This window comes from Leuresthes tenuis, unplaced genomic scaffold (genome assembly GCF_036924035.1).
Source record: "Leuresthes tenuis unplaced genomic scaffold, fLeuTen1.0.hap1 SCAF_23, whole genome shotgun sequence".
NCBI lineage: Eukaryota > Metazoa > Chordata > Actinopteri > Atheriniformes > Atherinopsidae > Leuresthes > Leuresthes tenuis.
The window spans coordinates 19,915,670-19,941,523 of record NW_027325377.1 but is presented as its reverse complement, the minus strand read 5'-3'; the positions used below and the strand labels follow the sequence as shown (position 1 = coordinate 19,941,523).

The 25,854-nt window shown below is 39.6% G+C and overlaps 1 protein-coding gene across 2 annotated transcripts in view; it reads right to left on the bottom strand.

The window, feature by feature from the left end:
- The window catches only part of plxna4 (plexin A4), a 210,315-nt gene extending 185,404 nt beyond the window's left edge, over nucleotides 1–24,911 (bottom strand). Inside the window, exons 1-2 of one of the 2 annotated variants that reach the window (XM_072377857.1) lie at nucleotides 24,413–24,911; nucleotides 3,794–5,142 (exon numbers count right to left, since the gene is read on the bottom strand). In XM_072377857.1, the coding sequence (XP_072233958.1) occupies nucleotides 3,794–5,038 (1,245 nt within the window). In that variant the 5' untranslated portion in view covers nucleotides 5,039–5,142; nucleotides 24,413–24,911. The remainder of the gene's footprint in view (nucleotides 1–3,793; nucleotides 5,143–24,412) is intronic. The other variant, XM_072377856.1, reaches the window with a different exon arrangement.
- Between the last annotated feature and the right edge of the window lie 943 nt (nucleotides 24,912–25,854).

Below are 25,854 nucleotides of genomic sequence, written 5' to 3'. Positions count from 1 at the left end.
AGAATAATCTAATTAATTGAAGTGAATTCAGAATGTGAAGTCGATAGCACATAACAAATGTGAAAGAATAGCCCGTGGCATGTCAGTTAATGACATGTAATTAATGATCATTAGCAGAGGGAATGAGGGGATGGTCGCAGCCTGTCAGAGACTTGCAAGCGACCTTGTAATTTTCTTGTCTCTCTTTTGTGTGTGTGTGTGCGTGCGTGCGTGTGTTTGGGGGGGTTACTCTGTGCTTACAGAAGGTATAAAGGGGATTGGTGAAAGAGAGTAAGAAGAAGTGATGGTGGCAGCAAGCATTTTATATGAATGATAAGAGAAAGACAGGCAAAGGGAAAAAAGAGTGCCATGTGATATAAGCAGTAAATCAAGGATGAGAGAGGACAGAAGTGAGTAAATTTATTGCAATCCTGCGGTTTTGTTGTTTTGTTTTTTTTCTGCTGACACAGTAAACATGGAAGGAACAGGCAGCGGTTTTTTTTATTTTTTTTTATAGGTCACATGCCACTTCACAATGATCTATGGATGCAGGCCCTTTGCAGACTTATACTGTTGAGCACGCATTATGTGGCTCAACCAAGCATGGCCATTTGGGGGAACGAGCCCCCCCTCCCCTTTTACACGCACTCTTTCCTTTCATCTACCCTCTCATCCTTTCTGCTGTACATTCCTTTTTTTTTTCCCTCCTTGTCCCACTACAGCTGAAAGCCTCTTAAAGATGGTGTAAGGCATCAAAGGTCTGGTGGGAGCAAGTGTTTTTATACGGTCCAAACAAAGCCTGTGTCCTCGTGTCCTTGCAAACACTTACTTAGATAATTCCATTATTTATATCTTTAGACTGCTGGCATCTCATGAAATAAATGCTCCACTTAAAAAGTTTTGGTTTTGAAGTCAAATGGCAAGTCGCATGACACAGACCTACAATAGTATAATTTACAAAGCAGTTTAACATTCACAATGTGCATCACAAAACTGTAAACTCAACAGAAAAGGAAAATCATAATATATTCCATTATATTTTGAAATCATTCAAAATTTTACAAAAAGGTATCAGGGTAGAGCCAATGGATGACCATCAGTAGAATCTATTGTTGGCTGCTTTTTTTGTTGGGTTCTTTGAGAATTGAGCTGGGTACATGAATCATATGGAGGGTGCTATTCAAAGCATGTGTCACTAGGAATAAAAAAAACCAAATTGTAACGGTTGAGTGGCAGTACCATGCCAGCTGCCATAGTTTCTCTGTCCATGCATAGAGTATGGCATTGTGAATTAATATTTAACTGAAAATGTATATGTAGTGCAAGTGTGTGAGAAATTGTGATTGTACAGGTAAGCAGCTCTTAGGCATGTGTTATTCCAACTTGTTTATTCATTTGGAGGCAACAAAGCAACAAGATGCACTGCGAATACATTGACAATCATTTGTTGAATTAACAAGTGGATAATTCCAACCGATTAACCCAACCTACAAGGTTGCTAAGTGTCCTGTAGTGAGAAACAACCATTTTCACGACAAGAAAAGATGCCTAACAGCTGGACCCATAACACACTATTACCATGGAGTGTGAATGCATTTAGTTTAAATAAAAAATGTACACTTAGTGTGAGCTATACCACCAGATGACCCTAATGAGCCTTGGGGCTGTTCATCTCTTCCTAATTGGATGAAAAACACATCATGTTTGAAATATGTCGTCGTCTATAAGGCTGAGAAAAAAAAGGTGTAAGAGAAAGTGAGGAATTGGGAACATGGTGTGAGAGAGAAAAGGATATAGAGCAATGAAGAGGGTAAGATAAAGGGGTATGTCTTTAATACAAGTTTCCTTCTCATCGTAGCTCCTTCTGGAATTATCAACCAATACTGTCACATGCAGCCCACTATTAAGAGGGGGGGGGTAACATTAATGGTCGTTTTTTCCCCTCACTTTTTACGCCAGCTTGAGGAAGATTGGGCTTTTAGTTACTGTGCCTTCTTTTTATGCATTCAGTCATTCATTTTTTCTTTTGCAAGAGCTGCAAGATCATAAAATACATGTAATATGATACTTGCAAATTATATCAATCACAAGCGTATGAAAGGAGAGTTATTTTTGCTAACAACTCTTTAGTTTAACGCAAGACATTCTAAATATGATTTATCAGTATGTTCAGCACATGCCTTTAGAAATGGCTTTTTATGATTGTAGTCAAAGTCATCAGATATAGGTTCGAGTAAACTACTAAATTAAACTATCAAATATCTTCCGTATTGCCACTTGTATGATGGCCACTTCTGCAGTAGCCATACAAATGTGGTGACACATCTGTGTGTTTGTGTGTCAGAACTCATTTATCTCCTGCAGGGTCTAGCATCACTTGTTCAGCAGGGTCTAATTTATGCGCGGCAGTGGCGCATGCTGAAATGGCATCATTCCTCAGTGCTAACCCCAGCGTGCTCTCTCACACTTCCTCTCCCCAACGACAGTTCCACCCCGGGCATGATTTATCAAGAACTCAAGCAGCAGACAATGGCATCCTGGCACGTGTGCTAGCAGAATAATAGATACACACAGTGATTCCACAACCAAACACAAGCAGGGTCAACTTTATAATGTCTCCATGTAGTGCTTGACAAAGTTCAGAACAATATGGGCTGAGCAGCAATAGGATACTATCTATGTACTAGAAATAAATCGAAGTCATGCCTTTGTTGGATTTATTTGTTGGTTTGATGCATTAGTTATTGTGTTTAGATTTTGATATCAAGGATGAAAGGTCAAAGGGAACACAATAAAGTACCACTGTTATAATTGTCAGATTTTTTTGATTAACCATTTTTTATATATCTTATGTGGTGTACTCATTCATTTTCTATAGCCATCATCACATTATGTAGTTATCTCCCAAAAAAGCAAAAATGTTCAACCCTGCAGTTGTAATAACCCAATTTTTATTGATCTCCAGCCTTAAACCTCAAATTCATTGAAAGAGCAAGTATTTTGATAACTAACAAATTGTGATCATTGTGATCAAAGTACTTTTTCTCCCCTAAACTTTGCAGCTTTGTATTCATGATGTAAATTTAAGAGACAAAAATGAATAAATAAATAAAAAGCCCAGCTTACGATGCTTGGAAATGTGGCCTACACATATAACATCCAATTTAACCTTGTTTTTTATGCGCACAAACTGAGAAATCAAATTAACTGAATCACTGAATTCGTAATGCAGTTATGGAGAATAGAATTATGGTAATTTGGCTGTGTGTTTAGCTGCATTGTTTAAAGGATGAACGGATTAAAAGAGGCAGTGGATGGTTAACATCTCAGCATAATGGAGTGGTGCATGAACCCACCCCAGAACACAGTTGGTGAATCTCCCCTGCAGTGCACTCAAGCTCATTACAGTAACATAAGAGAGAGTCAAAACTAATTTCCTCCCGAAATATACACCTGTAATAATCAATTAGAAATTATTGAGGAAGAAATCACAAGTAATTATTTTTTTCTTAATACAGTCTTTTAAGTCCTACATTTGACAGGAATGTCCAAACCTGCAGTTTTAAGTGTAACTACAGCCATGGATGTCTTAGTGTATGGTGCAGTACATAGTGTGCACTTGTGCTGTCACAGAATATGTGAAATAATTAAGAACTCCAACACAACTACAGTATGTAACATCCTACATTACTATATCATCTGTAATCTTTGATTTTCTCAAAAATCTTTACTGTTTTTGCACTGTTCTAATAGTGTCATTGAAACCGGTGCAGCCAACAAAAGTAGACATATCCTGTGCTTTAGAAGTACTCACCGCACTGCTGCAGGGAATGTCTTTCACTTTCAGCCAGGCCAGGTCCAGTGTGCCCTCTCCCTTGTAGCAGGACTGCAGCCTCTCCTTGATTTTCTCATTGATATTTCGCAGAGAGAAAACGCACAGTGCAGAGTCCTGGGAGGCCTGTCGTGGACGTCTCTTCTGGCCTTTTGAGAAGACGGCAAACAGCACATCATCATCAGGTGCCACGTCTAGCGAGCGAGCCAAAATAGCACCAGCTTTTGACAGGTAGGCTGCCTCCAGTAATCGGTACTCCACATTGCCACTAATGCAACCAATAGGCACCTCAACATAAGAGTTGAATGCAGTATCTGCCTTGCAGAGGCGGACTATTTTGGAAGTGTACACCTGTTCCCGACCAGCAGAAGAGGATCCAGTGGTCGGTCCACCTCCCATTTCCGGCTGCAATGTCAGAAAGTAGACAAAGTTCCCACTTGCAAACCCATAAATATAGTATATGTCAAAGTCTGGGATGACAGTGAAGGTATCTGAGGGGATCTTAATCATAGAGGCCACAAACTCATCATGGAAGACATAGGCAAACATCCCGTCCTCCTCTGAGTTTCTGGCCAGCTTTCGGCTTGAGATGGTAGGGAAGTATTCTGGCTTGCCATCAACTGCCGTGGCTACAAATAGCATGTCTGGGGAAGCATTGCCATAGGAAACAATGACACCAAACACAGAGCCGCTCTCATTTACACCAGAGAGGTAGTGCTCTTTCTTGTGGAAGGGCTCTCCGAGTTTGAAGAGGTCATCTAGACGAAGGAGTTTGCAGATACCCTGGTAGAGGCTGCCACAAGCCAGCAACCGGTTTTCCTTATAGTCCATCAAAAGCATCTTATTGACATTGTTGGTGAGTGTCAGTGGCTCACTGCAAGGCTGGACAATACGCGGTGGGTAGCACTTGCGGTTGTCATCATCTGGACCAGTCTCATGGAACTTATGGACCTCCAAGGCAGGAGACAGTTTGTATATACGATTTACAGCTCCCAAATAAACATTGCCATTGCGATAATCCACAGCTAGGTGGTTAAATGTCCACTCAGGGTTCTCAGCATGAAATGATGCATACTCCTCCTCCTGGAGCAACGCTGTGATCACTTGGGAGTCAGCACTTTGAGCCTGTGGGGTTTGCACCACTGTTTGTGAGGTCACAGGAAGCACCAAACTAGACAGGAAGCAGCATACAAAAACATAGGTCCGTATCCTCGTGATGGATGTCATGGCTGTGCTGATGGTTGGACTGGTGAGGAGAGGGACAGAGGCACAGTCCAGTACTGCTGGCCTGTTAGGTTTACGCCTCTCTCGAGATGGAGGCCATCGCGTACCTATAGGGAGAAGAAAAAAAAAAGATAAGAAAAAAAACAGAACAGCAACATGAATGCAAATATTACCAACAAAATACTGATTTCAGTGCAAGTGTAACTGGGTACTACAGAAAATCTATATATATATATAAGAATTACACACACCATGGAAAAAATTTTGAAATGATGCAATCCATGTTGTAATTTTATCTGGCACATATTAGAACAACTTAATGAGTTAAACAAGTGAAGAGGTCACACATTTGAGACTACAGAGCAATCTATATTTGGAGAAGAAATGGGCTAAATCAAAAAGAACAAAAAAAATTAAATTGAATAAAAAGAAATTAGGTTGAGGGACAGCAGCACTTTGAAAAAAGCAGTAAGATCAGTTGTAGAGAAACAGAACCGGGGAAGGAGGAGTGCTGCATTGTCTCAATCAGCATGGCTCTGCACCACCTCTTTGCACGGACCCCTGCCCCCCTCCATCTCTTTGCCTTTCTGCTCCAGCCTCTATGCACCTAATTGATTCTCCCCTCAGTATAGCAATTTGCATGCTTTAGCAATTCCTCTTTTCACTCCCAATAGGGCGGCTCACCTGCTGACACTGCTTGCTGAAAGAAAGAGACTATCTTTCTCTCTATAAAATAACACATACACATATCCATACACCAAAAGAAGGACGCTTCTGAGCCGAAGAGGAACATTAGGGAGGAACTGCTAGTGGCTGCAAAAAATAAGCTCTTCTGTGGTCATTCGGACAGTTTCAGCAGTAAATATATATACAGTTACAGCAAACATATGACCACAACATGAAAGGGCAGCAAATGAAATATTTGCTAACATTTGCTGCAAAGTATCATTGTGATTCAAAGTAAGTGAACTGTGCGTATAGATTTTAGTGAAATTATTCAATGTAGAGTGAAGACAGTAAAACCTGGAGAATCACAAAATTAAAAACTTGTACAAAATCTTCACTCTCACTCAGTTCTACTGAACAATAATTTAGTTGTGTTCATTGCTAAATCCAGTCTTCACTGACAGAGGACAGACTCCCGCACCATTTTTACTTAATTTTAGCATGACATTCCAACCAGAATTCCACCATCTCTAAAACGAATTAGTTAGAAAGAAAAAAAAAAAAAAAAAAGAATTTACCTCTATGATCACTAGGGACACTTTAACACATGAATGATGGTGCAACCTTACATTATCTATCCAAAGATACCATCTTCACTTTTAAGCAATCACAATGCCCACTGGTAGTGTAAAACAAAACCTCGCAGCAATCCCTACATCGTCTGGTAGGCATACAGACGAGGAACAGACGAGGCAGCCACTCAACACATGATAAGAGGTCCAAAGCAGATGATGAGAGTGATAGAAACTGATATAGAGATAGTTGACGTGTGTTCAGATATGTCTGCAAAGAGCAATCATTAGCATAGCGATGACAAATGCCTGAGGCAGCAGGGTATCATGAAATAACCCTGCAGGAAGTAGGAAAACGCATATGAGATGTAAAATGAAAAACTTAACACCCTACAACAAAAGTGCAGTATTTACAACAACAAAAATATATATATAATAAAATTAACATAATGCAGGATAAAGCCACTGAACCATTTTAATATGATCACCCACTGATTAAAAATAAGTGTTAAAGACACTACGAGACAGAGTGAGAAGTTTAGAAAGAGGAGCTTGTTGAGGCTGTTGCTACTTGAGGTGTGCTGACAGTTGCAGTGAGCCCATAATGTTCTACCAAAAGTAAAAAGGGCTAAAGCTAAATCCTAATTTCACACTGGGGAGAGCATTGCAGCTCAGACTTGTGATTCACCTGAGGGTGGCAGCCATAACAAAGTGTTTCTCTACAATTCCCAGACAACTTTATTCATCAGTTATAAATATGGAAAGCGACAGAGAGGAAGGCGAGGAGTCAAAAGAAGGCTTAGAGGGAATAAAGCGCAAGACAAAGTGAGAAACATAGGGAGAGGCTGTTATTTCACCTTCATATCCACCAATCCTCGTGAGTATGAATGCAACCACATTAAAACTTAGCTGACATTCAAAAACTAAACAAAACAATAATAATATAAAATTTGAAAAAAAAGGGAGGAGAAAATCTCAGTGGATTCCCTTGAGAAATAAATCAGAACTTCACAGTGGTAAAAACAAACCACAAATGCCCTAAAAGGGAAATAAATAAAAAAATAAAAAATAAAGCATCCTCATCAGCGATGCCCTGCAATGGCAGGGTGTTTACCATATGAATTTGTTGTTAAAATGCAATTATCCTCACTTATGGGAAGACAAGCTCATTTAGATGCCATTTTTTCTTTGCCTGATAATCAAACCGAATTAATGTCATCTCTAGTTCTGAGGATACACAGACACACATTAAGTGGGACTTGTATTTTAACACATAGTTCATCTGTAATATTATGAGCCAGTACTGTCTAAAGTTTTATATGGCCTTGCATATCAGAATCAGGTGCAATACTCTGGTAATAAAGATATAATAAAGTTCTCATGTTTAAATGGAAGTGCATATTATCTAATTGCAGTCGAATAATTTGAGCACAATAGAGTGACTTCGAACAACTATAAAACTGTATCAACTGTTGCTTGTAAGTGTAGCAAACTGTGTGTAAAAGAAGAGAATGATGTAATGTGACTCAAGTGGGCAGTTGGTCACTTGGAGCTGGCTGTGACACATACAACACTTAAGATATCAGGAAAGTTGTACACATTCTGACATCACATATTTTCAGCCCTAAGGACGTCAAACAGTATTAATGAATTGTGATTAGCACCATACCCCATCACACACTTCCAGTACTAAAGCTGCGGGGAAGAACAACAGAGATTGTCTGCATGCATTTGTGTGCATTATCTTCATCTGTGGCACTCAAAATTGAATTTGAACTGAGTCTTTATAAAATAATTGGGATTTGTCATCTTTCCCAGTTTGTTTTTGTGTACTTAAAAGATGTTAGTAGCCAGCCAAGGGGAATCACGTGATGACTGTTAAACAAGCTAAGTGGAAGATTTAATCATCATTTAAATTCATGTATGAGTGACTTCACAAATTAATTTTGTTATCTTGTTTTCATGGGAGGGAGTTTACTAAGGAGACCGGAGGAGGAGGAGAAGTGACGGTTTAGTTTCCTAAAAAGTGTTCATCATGTGACACGGCACGGTCATTGTTGAAATACACAGGAACGGGTGTGCCCCCCCAACAAAAAAAAGTTTATTTTTCACACGATGCCTCGTATCAGAGAAAGCATTTTGACACAGCAAAGCTATTAGAGAGTTTAGACAAGACAGATTAATAAGACGAGACCACAATAAGCAACAACAAAGTAATCTCCTCATTTAAAGTCGTATACAAGGGAGGCATTTATATTGAATAAATGACTTGGAAACTGAGAAGACCCCACAGACTTAAACAGCTTAATTTCCCACAGAACAAAAATGCAATAAAATGTCTCACATAAAAAAATAATAAAAAACACTGAATCAAAGAGGATCAGAAGATTATGAGTATGTGGGAGGTGGGGTAATTACACATAATTCTTAATTATCAAAGAAAAAAAAAAAAAAGCTTATTTTGGGGGTAATCATTCATAGGTTCAAAGGAGGTGAGTGAGTCTCATTCTATACAGAGTAATATGAGCAAACAATCTATATGACCCATTCAGCAGGAGAAAAAGAAATCTGTTCAATTCAGCCAACTTTTTTCTGAGATCACGCTAAAGGTGCGCCTGACTTTCTACAAATGATTGCTTGCATTATTATTTATTTTCTAAGGAGACGCACACTCCTTTCCACCCTTTTGTAGCTTTAACTGGACTGGGAATTGTCAACCACTGCTCTGGCCTGTTGTGCCCATTAATGATGTGTATTATTGCTATGCATCTTTATGGCTGATGAAACTTTAACTGGCATGGGTTAAAAATATTGGACTGCTGTTGTTGTTCAAGACCCATATGAGCATTGCCTCAGGCTACTAGTCAACTATACAGCTGTCATTTTCTTGTTATCTTAATTATATCTGACCCACTGCTTGTCAGCCAACTGGTGATACTGTGGCAGAAGCATCCCTGTTTTTTGTTACAAGACTCTCTGTGCTTCAGTGTGGACATATGGCCAAATGAGTGGCAGCAGTGGTGGAAGAGATGCCACTGCCAGTTGTTGCAGAGGTAATAATAGTGGTCATAACCCCATCCAATATTTGAGAAAGTGACTCAAAGACTAAGAAGGGAAAAACTAGAAATCTTAGGGGATGTATTGATTTCAGTGGAGCTCTCATCTCCCTCCCGCCCAAAAAAAACTCAGCCCATCCCACATCCATGCTGAGCGAGCAGAGAAATAAGCACCACTCTGCATTGCAGGCACATGAACTGCAGGAAAACAACAGTGTCCCTGAATTTTCCAAACACAGTCATGGATCTACACGAGATTTAAAAAAAAAAAAGAAAAAAAAAAAAGGTAAATATGAGCATCTACATCTGACATGAATCCAGTTAAGTCTTTGCCCATCAAGCAGACAGTTGTTTAAGTTTCAGGAAACAAGGTTTTGATACAGCACGTCTGTACTTCAACATATCAATTCACTTTTACATTTGTATTTCAAAAGGTGGAAGCAGTTGCACTCGTTTTCATAAACAATGATTAAAGCCAATTGTTGGGCTACGACAGCCCTGTTCAGAGAAATGATAATCATTAACAAAATACATCAATGTTATTAATCACAGCAAGATTTAATTACAATGTATAACAACTAATGGTTCTGCAGCCTTTTCATTTACACATAAAAAAGAAAAACCAACAACTAGGTAATGATTAAGGAGTGAGCAAGTCCAATGTGCCCATCACATTAAGCTGACCCCTGCTGACTGACAAAACAGATGGCATCCCCATTTCTCTTAGGAAGGCAGCAGTGGGGGGGACACAGAGGATAGAAGGCGGGGTGTCCTTGGTGTTTACATCAAGACATGGATTAGCAGCATGGATTACTGTCACCAGATACCCTGTCAAGATCAGGGTTAGGAGGTCTAATCCACCACAGAGCTGATATTACAGCAAAAGTCATCAGATTGTACTGTCAACTGGGTGCATGCCATCTGAATGTAAGAACACTGACTGGGAGACCCATATTCTTACTACACATGTAGCAATCAGTGTTTACAAGTACATCAAGGCACAGAAAATAACTTTCAATGAATTGCTAAAACAAGATTTTTTTTTCCTTTTTTCCAAAGCTATTTTCAAGGGTAATCATCTCCCACCATTAAGTCTGTTTACGAGTTTACACCAGACAGATTTTGCAGTTCATGACAGCTGCACAACAAATTAAATGAAGAATTAAGGAACAGTCGTGCCTGTCGGCATGAGGCAACCATGACTGGACTTTACAAACAAAACTTGGCTCTAATTACAGTTTAAAGCAATAGCTTCCCAATGAAAGCATGGAGTCAGAATAAATGATTCTGCAGCATTTTCAACAATGTTAAAAACCAAGAGAACTTGGCTATGTTGATGATCTTTTGTGAGGGTGGTTAATCACAGCACCTGCACTGCAGCAGTGTTAAAATGAGTGCTTTGGTTCCAGGTTCAAAAGTAGTGCCTTTAGTTTGGCAAGGTGCCCCGCCAGACACAAGCAGCAAGGTTTAGCAGCAGCAAGGCTATCACCTTAGACAAAAGTTATGGCTTGTGACTTTATGTGTATCCTAAGTTAGAAAAAAAAAAACACCCACAACTTTGTCGAAGTTATCGGATAATAAAAAGAAAAAAAGCTATGAGAAATGAAGCCAAGCAAAGTGAATCACTGATCCAGTGAAACTGTGTCAAGTACACAATTTGTGTCACAAACTTTCTTGCAATCTTATCTTGCGAGATGGCTGCCTGTCTCATTTTCACTCTCCTAGAGTGAGTAAGAGCATTTCAAAGAAGAGGTCCAGGTAAAAATCCAACTGAGGAATCACTCAGGATTCTAGTAAAAAAAGCTGACTTCTGCCCAACTCCTCTTACTCAATCGCTTTCATTTTTTGCCTCTTGTTCCCTTTTCCTCTGTCATATCTGAGAATTGCAAATTCTTCTCAGCAGTAAAGAGTTTAAGCACCAATTCTTCTTATTACACACATAAACACTCTAGTTCCAATGTCACCATTAGTATTGCACTCAAACAGTCTTTCGTTCCAAAATAAGGTCACTCAAATACAAATGCTGATAAAGTACACTCCCAGTCATTCGGGTGAGGACATTGTGCAGTGGGTACTGATACAGCCAGCGAATGGTGATGCGTTATCATCACTGCAGATCACGAGGCTCTAAAGTCATTAGGACTGCTGAAGGATTGCCGTCAGCACCTCGCTCTGATTGGGTTAGACTGTGTTTGACTACCTGAATGGAAGGGCTCTCTGGATTTGACGCAAAGCAGTGACCAGAGGGCCATTTATAGGCTGAACTTAATGAATCTCTGAATTGAATTAGGATGCCAAAGTCCCTACTAAGATTCAAGAGGCAATCAGTGAGGATAACCAAATGTAATCAGAAAAATCATGTTGAGAAAATTATGATTCGAGACCCTCATTTGTATAGAATTAAAGATTAGTGTCCAAAAGGTTAAACAATTGCAGATGATGATTACAGCAACACCAACTTTACACTTTAACATATTTTGAAAAGGAATTTGTAACCAATTTCTGAGTGTTTTGCAAAGCTTAAAAATTCAAATCACGAGGTAAGAAGTTACACAGAGCCTTGATATATTTCCAATCATCTAACAAAAAGCCAGCATGGCATATTTTGAGCTGGAAATCTTTTCGATTATCGTTCAAACTATTCCCTAGTTATAACCATGTTGTGCCATAGAAGCTTGTGGGAATCGAATGGATATATTTTGCTGTAATTTCAAACAATGCAGCTGAGAATTCTTCTTAAATGGTGTAGCATGGCATTGTCAGAGAGACACTTTCAAAGAACAGAGCCTCTAGCTGTTTCTGTCTTTTTCCATTTTGCTCACAATTCCCCTCTCCAAAAAAATCCCTTATTCCCTATGCTACTGAGAACACAGGAATGTAGGGCCATGTAGACAAGCTCCCGCTCCTATTGGCTGCTCACTGGCACTACCTTAAGTCTCTGCATGTTCTTATTCCCCTTTCTCTACCCATCTGTCCCTCCCAGTACCATTTCTGCTCTGTTATTTCATAAGTGATTCCTGTCCCACTCTCTCTTTAGTTCCCTTTTGTCTGCCCCCCTTTTTCTTTTTCTCATCTCTGGTTTTCATTATCCTCTTGACAAACTAATTAATTATTGGCTGTAGTTTGGTATAAATATATTATTTTTCTGAAGTGCAAGTGTACACTGATACAAGACATTTCAGTATTGTGAGCTGTGTCTGTTTTAGTTAAATAGATTGGCATAGCTTTGCCATTACTTTGAAGACAGGATCTCTGCTGTGCTGCCTAAATTCATTACAAATCTGCTGCAGATTTGACAATGATCTGCAGTGCAAAAATGCCAAAGTTATGTTTAAAGTCAATTATAAATAATGTTGCTAATACACATGTTCTATGGAGAATTTAGAGAAGCAATTGGAATCCTGTTTATGTAATATTAATATTCCAATATGAATATTTTCTGATATAGTCAAAGAAATGTAAAGAAAGAAATATTGACATTCCCAACTGACACCAATGCAAGCAACAAAGCCTTCCATGTAGGCACCCATGCACGTACATTAGCATGGTGTCACAATTTTAATAATCTTCGGTCAAATCAAATCTTTGACCTCAAAGTAAGGCGACATCCCTAAAAGCCTTTCACAATAGCAAGTTCTCTCTTTTCTAACTTTCTCACTTAGGAATAACTTAAGTATGTCAGCGCCACTGAGACAGATAACAAATCAAGAATCATATAGCACATAATTATGCAGATGATATGTGATGACGAAACAGATCAATCTGACACAATTAAACATGATTCAAGTAACTTAAAAACACAACCTCTCAGTGGCCTGTACTAGTGGACAGAGGACAAAAGCCAAGTCTTCTCTTGGAGATTTAACTCATTTTAGAGTTTCCATTTTTTTCTTAAAACAAACAAAAAAAAAAAAACTGCTACTTTGTTCCACATTGATGGATAATCACAAGAAGACGGATGAAAATAGATAAAACAAATGGTGCAGTGAAATAATTTTGAATCTGAATCCCAAGAAAAAGAAAATTCAAAAAGAAAGAGCAAATATTTCCCAGCTGACATGTAGTAAGAAGAAAAAGCAGCCATAACAGTGACTCTTTTGATGATTGTGCAGTTTGTGTCTGAATAAGCTTTTTTCTGTGCTTGAGTCTGAACAGTGGAAAGGTCATGAGAATGGGACATGATTTAGGTGAAGTCAATATGGCACCTTCATATTTCCTGTTAAAGCATGCTAGAAAGTCAGCTGTGAAAAAGTCTCAACACGTGGACAAACCCTTAAGGGGAGATGGTGCGGAGGAGTTGTGATCCAGGTTGAGACAAGTCTAGGGACAACTGGAGCCTAAAGGGAAAGTGCACACATACTGTCAACATACGATTTGAATACATCAGCATAATGAAAAGGGAGACATGAAAAACAAATCTGTCTGGTAAGACTTATATGTGGTCACACAGGCAGAACAAAGCAGGCAGAAATGTCAAAAGCTCAGCACAGCACTGGGGTCATGGTCTTGCACAACAGATGTTTCTATTGTTTAACCAACTTTCTCTCACAATACTCAAGAGCATATGTATATGAAATGTTACACCTCTCACCTGAATGTTAGCCTTGACATGTTCCGTTTCAATCATTTACAATTCTAACTGGTTATTGAGCAACTTTTAAAAGGTTTCTGAATTTACACTAACGTTTGCAAAAATAAAAGAAATCACTTTCCTGTCAAATATCAAAATGCTGCCAAAAAAAAAAACAGAAAAAAAAAACAGGCAACAACTTGTGGGGCACCAGGAGATTAAAAAGCATAAGGACATGCCAAAGTAACTCCTTAAGCAAACCACAGGCTAAATCTGTTTTTCTGACTAAGTTGCTGTACAGGATCAGACCTGCTCAGCCTCTAATGCATCATCATGACAGTTTTTCATTTATTTCTAGCATCTATCCATATTTCAGGGTGTCTGATGTCCTTCTCTTTTTTAAAACAATCTGCCTGCTGGTTTTCCTTTCTTCCTGTCTGTTGAAGAACAGACTTAAAACAGTCTTGACCTCCAAGATTAACCGCTTAGACGTGAAAGCTTGATAACTTAGAAGGCTTTTGGTGATTATAATAAAACGATAAACTGCTGCTTTAATTTGTCTCAGATTCCATAATCGGTTTCTACAATTGCACAATTTTTTTTTCTCTTTTAATTCATCTTTCAGGTTTTCAGAAATCAAGTGTGTAAGTGAAATCCAATGTGTGTATGAGCGCTGTGCTGAGCTGAGGTAAGTAAGGACAAGGAGTGAGCTGGTGGACAAAAACAGTCATTTTAATCATTCCATCGCACACTCAGCTCAGCCCCCCCCCCCCCCCACACACACACCCCCCACAGACGTGGCTCACCATACACATCTGTGAGCCTCGTCAGGGCAGTGTATTTGGTTCGCTTGAAGCGCGTGGATTACAGCTCTCCCTTATAATCTACAGAAGACAAATCTTTAAGATCTCAGCTCCCTGATTTACTTTGCACAGCTGGAACAAGGTCTGCTGTCTGACCCGAGGTGAATCTTATTGTTTTTAATGGGGGATACCTCTTCACCAACCATTTCTGGAAGTCACATCTCACTCCATTAGTCTACAGAACCAAAATAAAAAAAAATCCCAATTGCGCTTTCTATTGATAAAAAACAAACCATTAAAATTCTGAAATCAAGTCTAACTAATTGTACATTTCTGTTAATCTGCTCTCAGTACATAACAAAGACAGCGACCAAGAGTAATTCTTTCCAAAACAAAAGGAGCACAAACCACAGCCTGTACTTTAACAGTGTCACATCTCATAGATGGAGAAGACCTAAAGTCAAGCAAGAATGCAGATGCACAAGCGTATGCTTATATCAAATGTACTTTTCATGCTGTTTTGATCTTGACTTTGCGTTTGACACCACGAGAAAGGAAAAGACATTGCCAAATTCCACTTCCATTCTGGGGGAAAAAAAGCATGTCATACTATGTCATCTAGCTCTCATCCCTATCCAGGTCAAATTACATGAGTATAGACCATGTGGAAGAGATAGAGAATGTGGGACTTACTTGTGAAGACAGAACATCTACACCTGAAGAGACTTGCAAGCCCGAATGTAATGGTCTCAGTTTGACAGAATGTGTCAAAAGTGTCTTTCCAGCTTTTGAGATACTCTAGTTCTAAACACATTCTGCAAAGGGTGCTGAGCTTCAACTAGACAGGGCTGATAAATGAGCAGAAGTAGAGAAGTGGATGTGCAATTTCCCTAAAAGGTCAAGCTAAAAATGAGAAATGTATTATCCAAAGAAATGACGATGATTAAATAACTTGATATTTACGGTACTCAAACTCAAAATGTTCACCTGTTATGCAAATCATTTATAAAAATGAAACTGTGCACACATGCAAACACATTTATCATCTTTTTGTGTCATTCTTTGACTTTGTAAAGAAGATGATGAAAACATGCATCTAAATACTTAAACTGAAATTGGCATGAAGCCACAATAAGTAATAATTGTCAGTAATTGCCAATAATTATACCACACAGCCTCCTTTGGGCTGGCTATGAAAATGTTGACAATGTTCATATTTAATTAATGGGTGAAATGGCACAGTGTTGTAGTAATTTATGCAGCATTAGCGTGTCCATTGAGATTAATTCAAAATAAACAAACTTTCAGTGTTGCAGGAACACGTGAAAATAAAGTGACTGTTGAACACATCCAGACTGTAACTATATATTTCTCCCACTCTGCAACGGTTCAAGTCTAAGAACGTAAGGTATACTATACCCTTATGAAGTAAAAAAATAGACCAGCTTGATCTACAAACAAACGTAATGTTCCTAAAAAGCTATTTTTTTCCCAATATGAAAAGAGAAAAAAAATAGTAATTCCAGTTTATAAGTCTGTTTAAGATTAGGTTAAAGAAAAAGAAGACCACATGATTATGTATAATATTTTGTCTCTGCTGTACTAAAACATTTTTTTTTTGAAGGTTCATGTTTTTCTTTTGAAAATAATTATATTAAAAAAAACAATTAAAACACATTTAAGTTGTGCGAGCCCTCTCCAACGAGTTCCCTTTAACCATCTCCATGAATGTCTGCCCAGTGCAGAAATGCAACTTATGCACTCGTTTTCAGCTTATTTGCTGTAATGTATGGACATAAACAGTCTTCTGTTTTGTAGTATGTCAGCTCACTTTTCCATCTTAAAAAAAAAAGAAAAGACAAATGGAATTTTTTTTGTCCCCCCCCCCTCCCAACTGAAATATTGAAAAAAAAGAATCCAAACTGACTTTGGTAGAGTTTAACAAAGCAGAAACATTGACTTGTCAGGTACTGACTTGTTTGACTGTTTAACATGACTTGTTAGTCACACATCTTCAGCATCGAAGCAAAACAGATCTACAGAGCCAGAGTTATGTACAAACCCAACATCTGATGTCAGTTAGGGTCTTTAAATTCCCCCAGGATGGTCATTTGATAATATCCATCATAATTTGTTGCTTTTGTTTAACAGTAAACATGAACAACACAGAAGTGGGTACCTAGGCTGGCCTGTTCAGTTATACAAGCAAAAATATGGCAGCAAAGATCAATTTGTAAAGATTTAAGCACTTAAGAGTGAATACAAAATCTATGCTCGACGATAATCCATTTTCATAATAATAATAATAATAGCAGTAACAATGCCGTAGAAGCTCATTATTCAAAAGGATGGATAGAAGAATATCTAAATGGTTTAATAATCCTATCACACACTTCATGTCAAGTAAAACAATGTGCACTCTAATTAAAAAGCAAAACATTCAGCTGAGTGGTATGTGAGAGACAGGTCACCAACTGTGCGATGAGTAAACTGAGTTCAGGCAGGTTTACACTCTATTACATGCCTTTCTACAGCATCTCCTTCCCCATCACTTACCTCCCCTCTCCTTTTAACTCCAAACTAAGCCTGTGGCATAAACACATCAGATAATAATTCTAGCAAGCTATCATTCAAAGTGAAAAGCAAGAAGATTCAAATTATCAACCAGTATTTTATCCCCGTCTCTCTCCATCGTCCTGCCTTGCCTTCGTCTCTCCACTTTGAGTCATGGAAATTTTCACACTTGAAGAAACATGAAGAAAAACCCGTTACACACCGACTTATACATGGTCACAGACACACACTACATAACTATTTGGTTGCCAGATTTGCCGGTGGGCCCAGAAAAACTCAGTCAAAGCTCAGCTGGATAGACTGCCATGACAATGCAAAATGGATGGAGGTGTTAGAAGGAAGGATGAAACCCCTGCACATTCTCCACAGATGTGTTTGTAGGATCAGACAAAGAAAATGGCTTTTGGGTGAGTCAATGGGGGGACAAAATGAGAGGAGGAGGTGCTTGATGAAATACAGCAAAGTAATTAACCTGTCCTTTTCTATTCTAAAACATTGAAAGTTCAATACAGTCTCGTCCATTCACGCCTCTTTAGTGCCTCCAACTATTTTCCATAGGAAGCACAGCAGCAGCAACAACAGTGAAAGTGCAAGTCCTGAGTTAACAAATCATGTTGCTATAGGAACTCAGATGTGTCTGGTACGGATAATACATGGCATGATAGTAGAAAGATTGAATAGGACATCCCTACACTGGTGTATTCAAACAAGTGCAAGCTTGAGAATCAGCACACAGTAAGTTTTCAGTGTACAGTTACAATGATCAGTCCTACCTACCAACACGGCAACAACGCAGACCTCTGCAGATCAGACAGATGAGTCACCAAGTTCCAGTATGGATTTCACTGTGATACAAGACAAAACTCTCAGGTTCTGGGATGGTCACCACTTTCACACAAAGTTCAACCACAGAAATCAATCCAATTTAACAATTAAAGTTAAACTGAAATAAACTGAACAAGACATTCAAGGTTTTTGTAAAAGAGAGCAGAATTTTTTTTCTCCAGCAGTTGGCCAGAGTTTGACTTTGGCAAAGAGTTAATCACTGCATTTGTCATTTCAAATCCCATCAGACAAAGACAAAAAACACTTAAGAAAGGCAAAATCCCAAACTCAAAAGGGAGTTTCACACAGAGAGAAGAATAACACAAGCATCCCGTGTAAGCCTAGTTAATTCTCTCTGTAACATCCCCAACATTATCCTATGATATATCCTGAAGCGAGGGAGGACACAGGAAAGGGAGAGTGGGAGTAGGGAGGGTAGTAAAGTAAAGCAGATTCTCTCTCTCCACCCCAATACCTTCTGGCTAGCGAGCAGGAGGGAGTCTCCCCAAACCCGCTGTTTCACAATTACTGTGGTAAAACTGCATACTGATGCTCACTGACATCAGTGCCACTTGGAGCAGAAAGGAGATGAGAGGGTACAAGAGAGAGTGTGTAGAGGAGAAAAGAAGATGATGAGACACAACTTCAAATCCTCTGGTGATCCCAAAAGAGGACCCCTCTCACTAAGAAACAACATCAAGTACAAAAATAGCATGGTAATAAAATCCTAAGTATATGTCAAATTAAAAAAAAACTACCCATCATAGCAACACCACAATTAAATAAGATGTAGACTGAAAGACTAGTCTTTTCTTTTGCATGACTATTTGTGCATTGGTTAGTCAAGTTTTCATTACAAAGATTGTAGACAAGTTCTTGCCTTGCGCCGACCAAAAACATAAGAGCAATGCAAGTTTTGTTTTCATATAAAGCTACTCAGGAGTAAATATTTGAAAGCTAACAACCAAAAAGAAGCAATTGACCTCTTTTAGCACCTAGAATCACAAGCGGTCATTCTCTTTTCAAGCTGACCCAAGTTCAACTTTTCTGAGGAACAGCAACGATTAAGGTCAATTCCCAGCTAAAACAAGCGAAGTTCAAGAAGAGACGGAAGAGCCGATGAGAGTTGAGAGCAAATACTTCCAAAAACCTTTGCCAGTATGTTCAGAGCACTACAAGGTCTGTTGCTCAAGCAGTCAACCTGTGGATTCTCAAACTTATGAAGAAGAGCTGCGAACTAAAGCAGCATTCAAAATGTAGTATGTCCCTGCCTGCTCACTTAAAGAAAGAAATCTCACTGAAACAATCGTGTATTGAAAAAAAAAGGCCCTAGCATTAAAATAAGGTTATCCTTCAACAGTCCCTGTAAGATGAAGTGTGTGCCAACAGTACATATGATGGTTGTGAGTTGCATGATAAAACTGAGAGCACTGAGGTTTTGTCAAATGTGTACCAATAGAAACCCGCAAGTGCAAATGCATGTGTTAAAGCGAGCATGTCAATACCTCTTTGCTGGAGGCAGGATGAAAACAGAATTAGGTTCCTTATCCTTGTGTGGACTCAGTGCAAAGCCCAAAGACTGCAATTTTCTAATCATTTCATGCATCTGAAACAAAACTAATTTACTGCTCGTTATGCTTGGCTTGGCACACACAAGCACAAGGCCCAATATGCCACAGCATGTCATATGCCACTGCATCAAAGAGAGCTGTTTATATATCAGACTCACATCTCCCTATGAATCATAAGAGACCTGGGAGAAACACTTAATATCGTCTTGTCAAAAAGAGCAGTCGGACAAACACGCAGATATGCTGGTGACTTCCCACATCTCCCTGTTTCCCCATCTACAAAATTGCCCTCTTCCTTTAAATCTTTCCTCGTAGGTCATTCCAATGTCACAACAAGCTGGGTTTTTCTTTTTTCCTTTTTGACTGGCACCATACACAAACACACTGATAAAGTTATATGCTTGGCAGCTTAGAGTGAGGCAGAACGATATGAGAAGAGAGCGCTGGAGGCAAAAACTGTAAGAGAGAAGGACTAAGTAATGAGATGAGAGAACGCATCAGAGCTGTGATATAGTTGCATGTACATGTATCCCTCGTAGAGTCATGTGACAGCTTCATTGGACTGCAGCCAAGGTGAAAACAGAAGTTCTGAAAAATCAGAATATGTGCACACATACTGTATATGCATTGATATATATTTTACCTGAAAATTTAAAACATTTGCTGACTTAACTATTCATAGAAGAACAAAGGTTCTCATTAAATTGGACGCTGTGACATGTATTGATTTCTCTCCACAGAATTGACAACGCCTATTGTTTGGAGATCCTTACCTCAGATCCCTGCTGTCATAGCATCAATATGAAACTCTGTGGTGCATTACAAAAGGGTTACTTACATACTTGTAAGCAATTATTCTCTGATACAGCATGACATTCTCAACCTAAGATTTGAATTTTGATAAAAACCATAAAGTTGTCATCCTCTCTTTAACCAGTGGCTAAAAAATATTCTTGTTTGTACAACCAATGTGTGCAGACTCTAAGTCAATAGGATTACTTAAATGTTTTATCGGAATTAACTTCCTTTAACTTAAACAAAAAAGCATCACTCTCCCAGCATACACAATCTTAACATTTTGGCAATCAATCAGTTGTGGCAGGTCGAACAGAAAAAGGATCTGCACCCCATAAGTTCCACCTACAGTATGATATATTGATGCTCATTCTGTCTCTTTGTTTCAAAATATGTTAAAGAAGACCACTTAGGGAATACATTTAAATACATTTGCAGTCTCTGCTGCAATATATGGTGGCGTGAGAGAGGAGGGTACCTAACTGGACACTGGCCTGTGTCTGGAAGTCCTGTCACAGCCCAGAGGGGTGCAAGTGTGTACAAGTGAATGAGTGAGGGGGAGAAACAGAAAGAATGAGAACAAACAGAGAGCTCCATTCAGGTCTAAATCACAGACGCATCATTCAGTCTGACATGACGATACGTCTCTGTGACCAGAGTATTCATACAGGGCCTTGCCAGCCATTCACAGATGCATCATTCACACCCACACACAGACACACAAACACACTTCCGCTGGGTCTTGCCTACACGACCATTAGGCATTTATATCACTGGAGAATCTGTCTAAGACTTCCCATTCATATTCATTAACAGTTTCCCCTCCTTGACATCAACACATTGCAAAGATTTTCTGTGGTGCTTATTCTTGCAGGGGCACCACCCCTAAAATGCAATGAATGTCTTCGCTGCCAAGGTTGGTGTGAGAGTTTATCCATTAGCAAGTCATAATATTGACAAGGCCATGCTCTGCAGGTCCAAACTCCAGCCTTGTAGCCGTAACATTGGCCGACAGACTGGGGGTTGTATGTCAATGTGAGGTGCTTACAGGCCGATAAAGGCTGCTGTTCTAATTCCTATAGACAGGACTTGATGGACAGCCCAGGGGAGGGAGGGAGGGGAAAATAAGTCGTGCCAAGTGCTCTTACAGCCTTCAAGAGTTTAGAACTGAGTTGGAATGTGGTGAAAAGACGAGGAGGCAAAACATAGATGAGATAGGATTATCAGTCGGTACAGACAGGGACTAAATAATTTTCCCCTTGAGATCTTGGCAACAGCAGAGCACACACAGTTTGAAAGCCCAATTGGAACACTCAGAAATTAGTTGAAATACCTTAACATAATACAAAAGAAAGAGCTTGTCAGCCAGCCACAATCTCACAGGTACAGTGACACTAATGTACAGTCTAAAATGAGATCCTGGAACCAAGACAGGGTCAACTACCTTAGTGAGGGGGAGTGAAACAGCAAATACTGGATCATTAATTAAGCATAGTGGTGTGGTTTTTGCTGTTTAACTGCAAATTCTTGACCACTATTTGTTGTTAAATTTCTTTCAGTTGCTCATTTAAAAAAAAAAATTTTAAAAACGGTACGGTACAGTATCTCTTATTGCAAAAATGTTTAAAATCTAGCAGCATCGTCCTCAGACCCCCCAGTGCAGTCAAAAAAATTTAATAGAATAATTCAATAATTTACTGTGTCAATAATACCTATTACATGGGATCAAACTATCCACTGCACAAGACTGTGAACCACACTGCCCCTTATGGATTTCCCAGAAAATAGCCTTATCCCTCCATCCATGCCTCGCAGAGGCTGTATTAAAACTGTTGATATGGCTCCTGGCGAATCATTAAAATGCCAACTTGTGATATATATTTTTTATCTTAAAAGATATCAGTGAATTTAAAAAAGAATCCTTTAAGTAATGCAATTGATTAAATAAAACAGGTACTGGAATGGCAACACTGAATTGATGCATTGAATGTGGAGTGCAGGTGGATAGAGGGAGGGAGAAGCCGGTAGAGGGGCTCAGAGTGCTCTGTGCCACTGCTGTAGTGGGGATCTGCATTTTGCATCTGCTGTAGCAGCTGCTTTCTGTGCATGAGGTGCAAATAAGGGTGGGAGGGAACAGAGATGGGCTGAGCAATAGCATTACTTTTTTTTTTTTTGGTGGTGGTGGTGGTGGGGGGGGGGGGGGGGGGGGGGGGAGTGTAAAAGCCACATTTGGAGTCAAAGACATACATCAGATTACAGGGTTACATGGCTGAAAATGCAATTTGTCTACATAGCCAAGCTCCGACAAACCTTACCATTTAAGTACAGTTGACACTTGCCAGAAAATGACCCCCAGCTGCACTCAGAATGATCAACCTTGTGTTTAAGTATAATACAGACAAAAGAAGATGATCACAGAATGAAAAGCAGCATTTTAAAAGGAAGCTTTTCAGACTTTCAAGAATTGAAAAAAATAAAATAAAATCATCATCCCTTCACTTGTCATATTCTATGTGGCACAACTCAAAAAGGAAATGTGATCTAAAAGGATTTTGTCAATCACATTCTTCTAAGCTGCTTCAGTAAATAAACCCATCAATTACATTTTGGAAGCATGGAATCTCGAGGGAAGTTTAAATCTTTCCTCATCAAGTCAATCAACATTCTGAAATCAAAATTTAAAGACCACCAAATATTAGTTGTCTATTAGTAAGTTATAATCTGCCTAGGAAAACAAATCTATCTCTTAAGATACTATCTTTAAAATGTCTGTTTTGTCCTGAAATCAAGATAAAGTGACAAACTGAGTAGACAACAGGGATCATGAAACGATATTTCAGGGGTTTTGTCAACATGAATAGACCATCTCCGATGTGAAGCGCTGCCTGAGGAGTCCTGTTTAAGCCACATCGGTCAAGTTCAAAAGCTTCAGACAAGACTAACCCGGCAATCAGGGACCCGCACAGGGAGAAATGTCCCCAGGTTCATATTGCATCAAGGGTCAGGACTTTTCCGCGAATTACTGATAAGCTGACAGAGCTACTATCAATGTTGGTCCATGCACGGCCACATTTTGAATTCTAAAACTGTATTAAAGCTCGGCAAAAGCAAGATATGTCTCAGCCAGACAGCAGAAAAACGAGGGGAAAAAAAACATGCATAACCTTTGGTTTATTCCACTGGGAAAACTTCAGAAAGTTCGCATCGTCACGCATGAATAGTTGCAAGTTGTATAAAATGTGTTCACCATTGTGCAGGAAATGTTGCAAAATGGCAGTGGTGGAAGAACTTTTATAAAGAACTGCAAAGTATTCACCACTGTGATGTCTTCAATGAAGGTTTTTTAACGTAGTATGTCGCAGAGAGTTCAAGCTGGCAATCCTGTACAAAAAAACGTGGTTAATGTCAGACGATTTGTCCATTTCCTGAACTTAGAGCAAAACCTCGAAATCCAAACTAAAGTCAGAGAGTACACGCCACTAAACGCGAAGCCTGTGCATCAGTTTTTGACACCGCGTATATCAGACCTCACAAATCGTTTATGGTTTCACTATAAGAGTTTAATGCTGCAAGAAAAACGAGCAGAATTTGGGCTGGCAGCCCTCTGGCTCACATGGGATGAAGGGCATACACCGCGGGAAACTAAGGGGATCCAGTCACCCGTGGTCCTGTCCTGGGCGAAATGACAGATGACTGAGGTTTTCTGTAAATCTTTTGGGAGAGAGTTAAAGATTAAGATCTAAATGGATCGGTTCGGAATAAGACCCGCCCGATCGCCTGAGCAGAGCGGTCATGGCGCAGCTAGAACAGGTGCAACACGCCTCTTGTCACCTGGCTGGTGCAGTGGCAACCTCACACCCCAAACCCGGCTATAATGGCACAAACATATACTGAAAAGCAATCCTAGCTGTGGTAACTAACGCGGGGACAAACCTCTTTCCTTACCTGTAATCTATGCAGATATCAGTCACAGCCGCATCGACACTGCGGATAAGAGGCACGTCCAAAGCAATCCCAACTCCTTTCACTCCCCCCAAAATGAGAAATGTTCAGAATAATAATATATCCTGATCAAGCGTTTTGTCCACTTTAAATCCCCGGTAGAGATGCAGGTAAAAGGCGATTCCTGCACCGGAAAATGAAATAGCAGGAGACTTCCAGCAGCATCCCCGATCAGTAAGACTCTACTAAGCCGCTCTGAGTGCACTGAGAACCGGGAGCCGCACCGCCCATCTCCCGGCGAGGACGCACTTGGTATGCCGCTGGAAAAGCCGCTGCGCCGTATGGGATACTGCAGGAGGCTGCGCCTGTGTGCGTGTGTGCGTGCGTGTAGACAGCGTGTGTGTCTAGATGTGACTCTGTGCGGTGCTCCTACTCAACTGAGGTGCTGAGGCTGCTGCAGCGTAGTGCGAAAGAGAGGGAGGGAGCGCAGGAGGGACTCAGGGAGGTGGAGAGGAAGGCAGTCTTGGAGTTTGCAGCTTCACAGCGGATCTTCGGGCCGGGAGGGATTGAGAAGATGGAGCTTCACCCGTTGGAAAAAAGAAAAAAAAAAAGGATTGTTTTCACCGTTTCTGACTTGCCCTCAGCAACATTTCCGATCGTGGGGGGTGGGGGACTTCATTTGGGCTATTTTAAGTCCCTGGCAACTACGATAAAGAAGCTTAGGGGGCATTAATGAACAGTCCATCTCAAATTTGTATTTATAAGGCTACCATGGTCGTGTTTATGGCATAAGCCTATCATTTCCTTTAAGACCAGCGACAAGGTGCAGTCTGAGGTGAAATAATTCTGCTGGTGACCTTTCAGTGTCAAGCACCTTTGAGCTACTTTACAGATCAACAACAACGCTTCAAAAGTTTGAGTTATTCTACTTAAAAATGTATTTTTCATCCAAGGAAAAAATAATGCAATAGCATATGGGATTAAAGATTAAACCTAGTTAATTGAAGGTTCACGCGGTGAGGTATGGCTCCTGCAGCCAAGAGAAGGTTTATGTAATGCATTCATTCCGTTGAGGACGGGATTTGGCAATGCCAAAAGGGGAATTTATACAAATGCAATACAATACCGGGGTGAAATGATCAGATCATCGGATTTAAATACCTAATCGCAGGATCACTTAAAGATAGAGATTAGGCAACATAATCACGACCCTTGCATAGTTGCAGGAGATTAAAACCGGATTTTTCACTCCTTTTTTTCCACTGATGATCTTTTAAAATGCCTTAGGAGTGTATACCCCCATGTATTTTTTAGCAATTAATATTCTAAAAGCCTAATTATATAATAATGCCTTTAACAAAATGAGCTGTGTGGGGGTGCAGAAATATTAACATATTGTTACAAAATAGCTTTGTCCATGTAAAGACAATTCACATATAATCCGC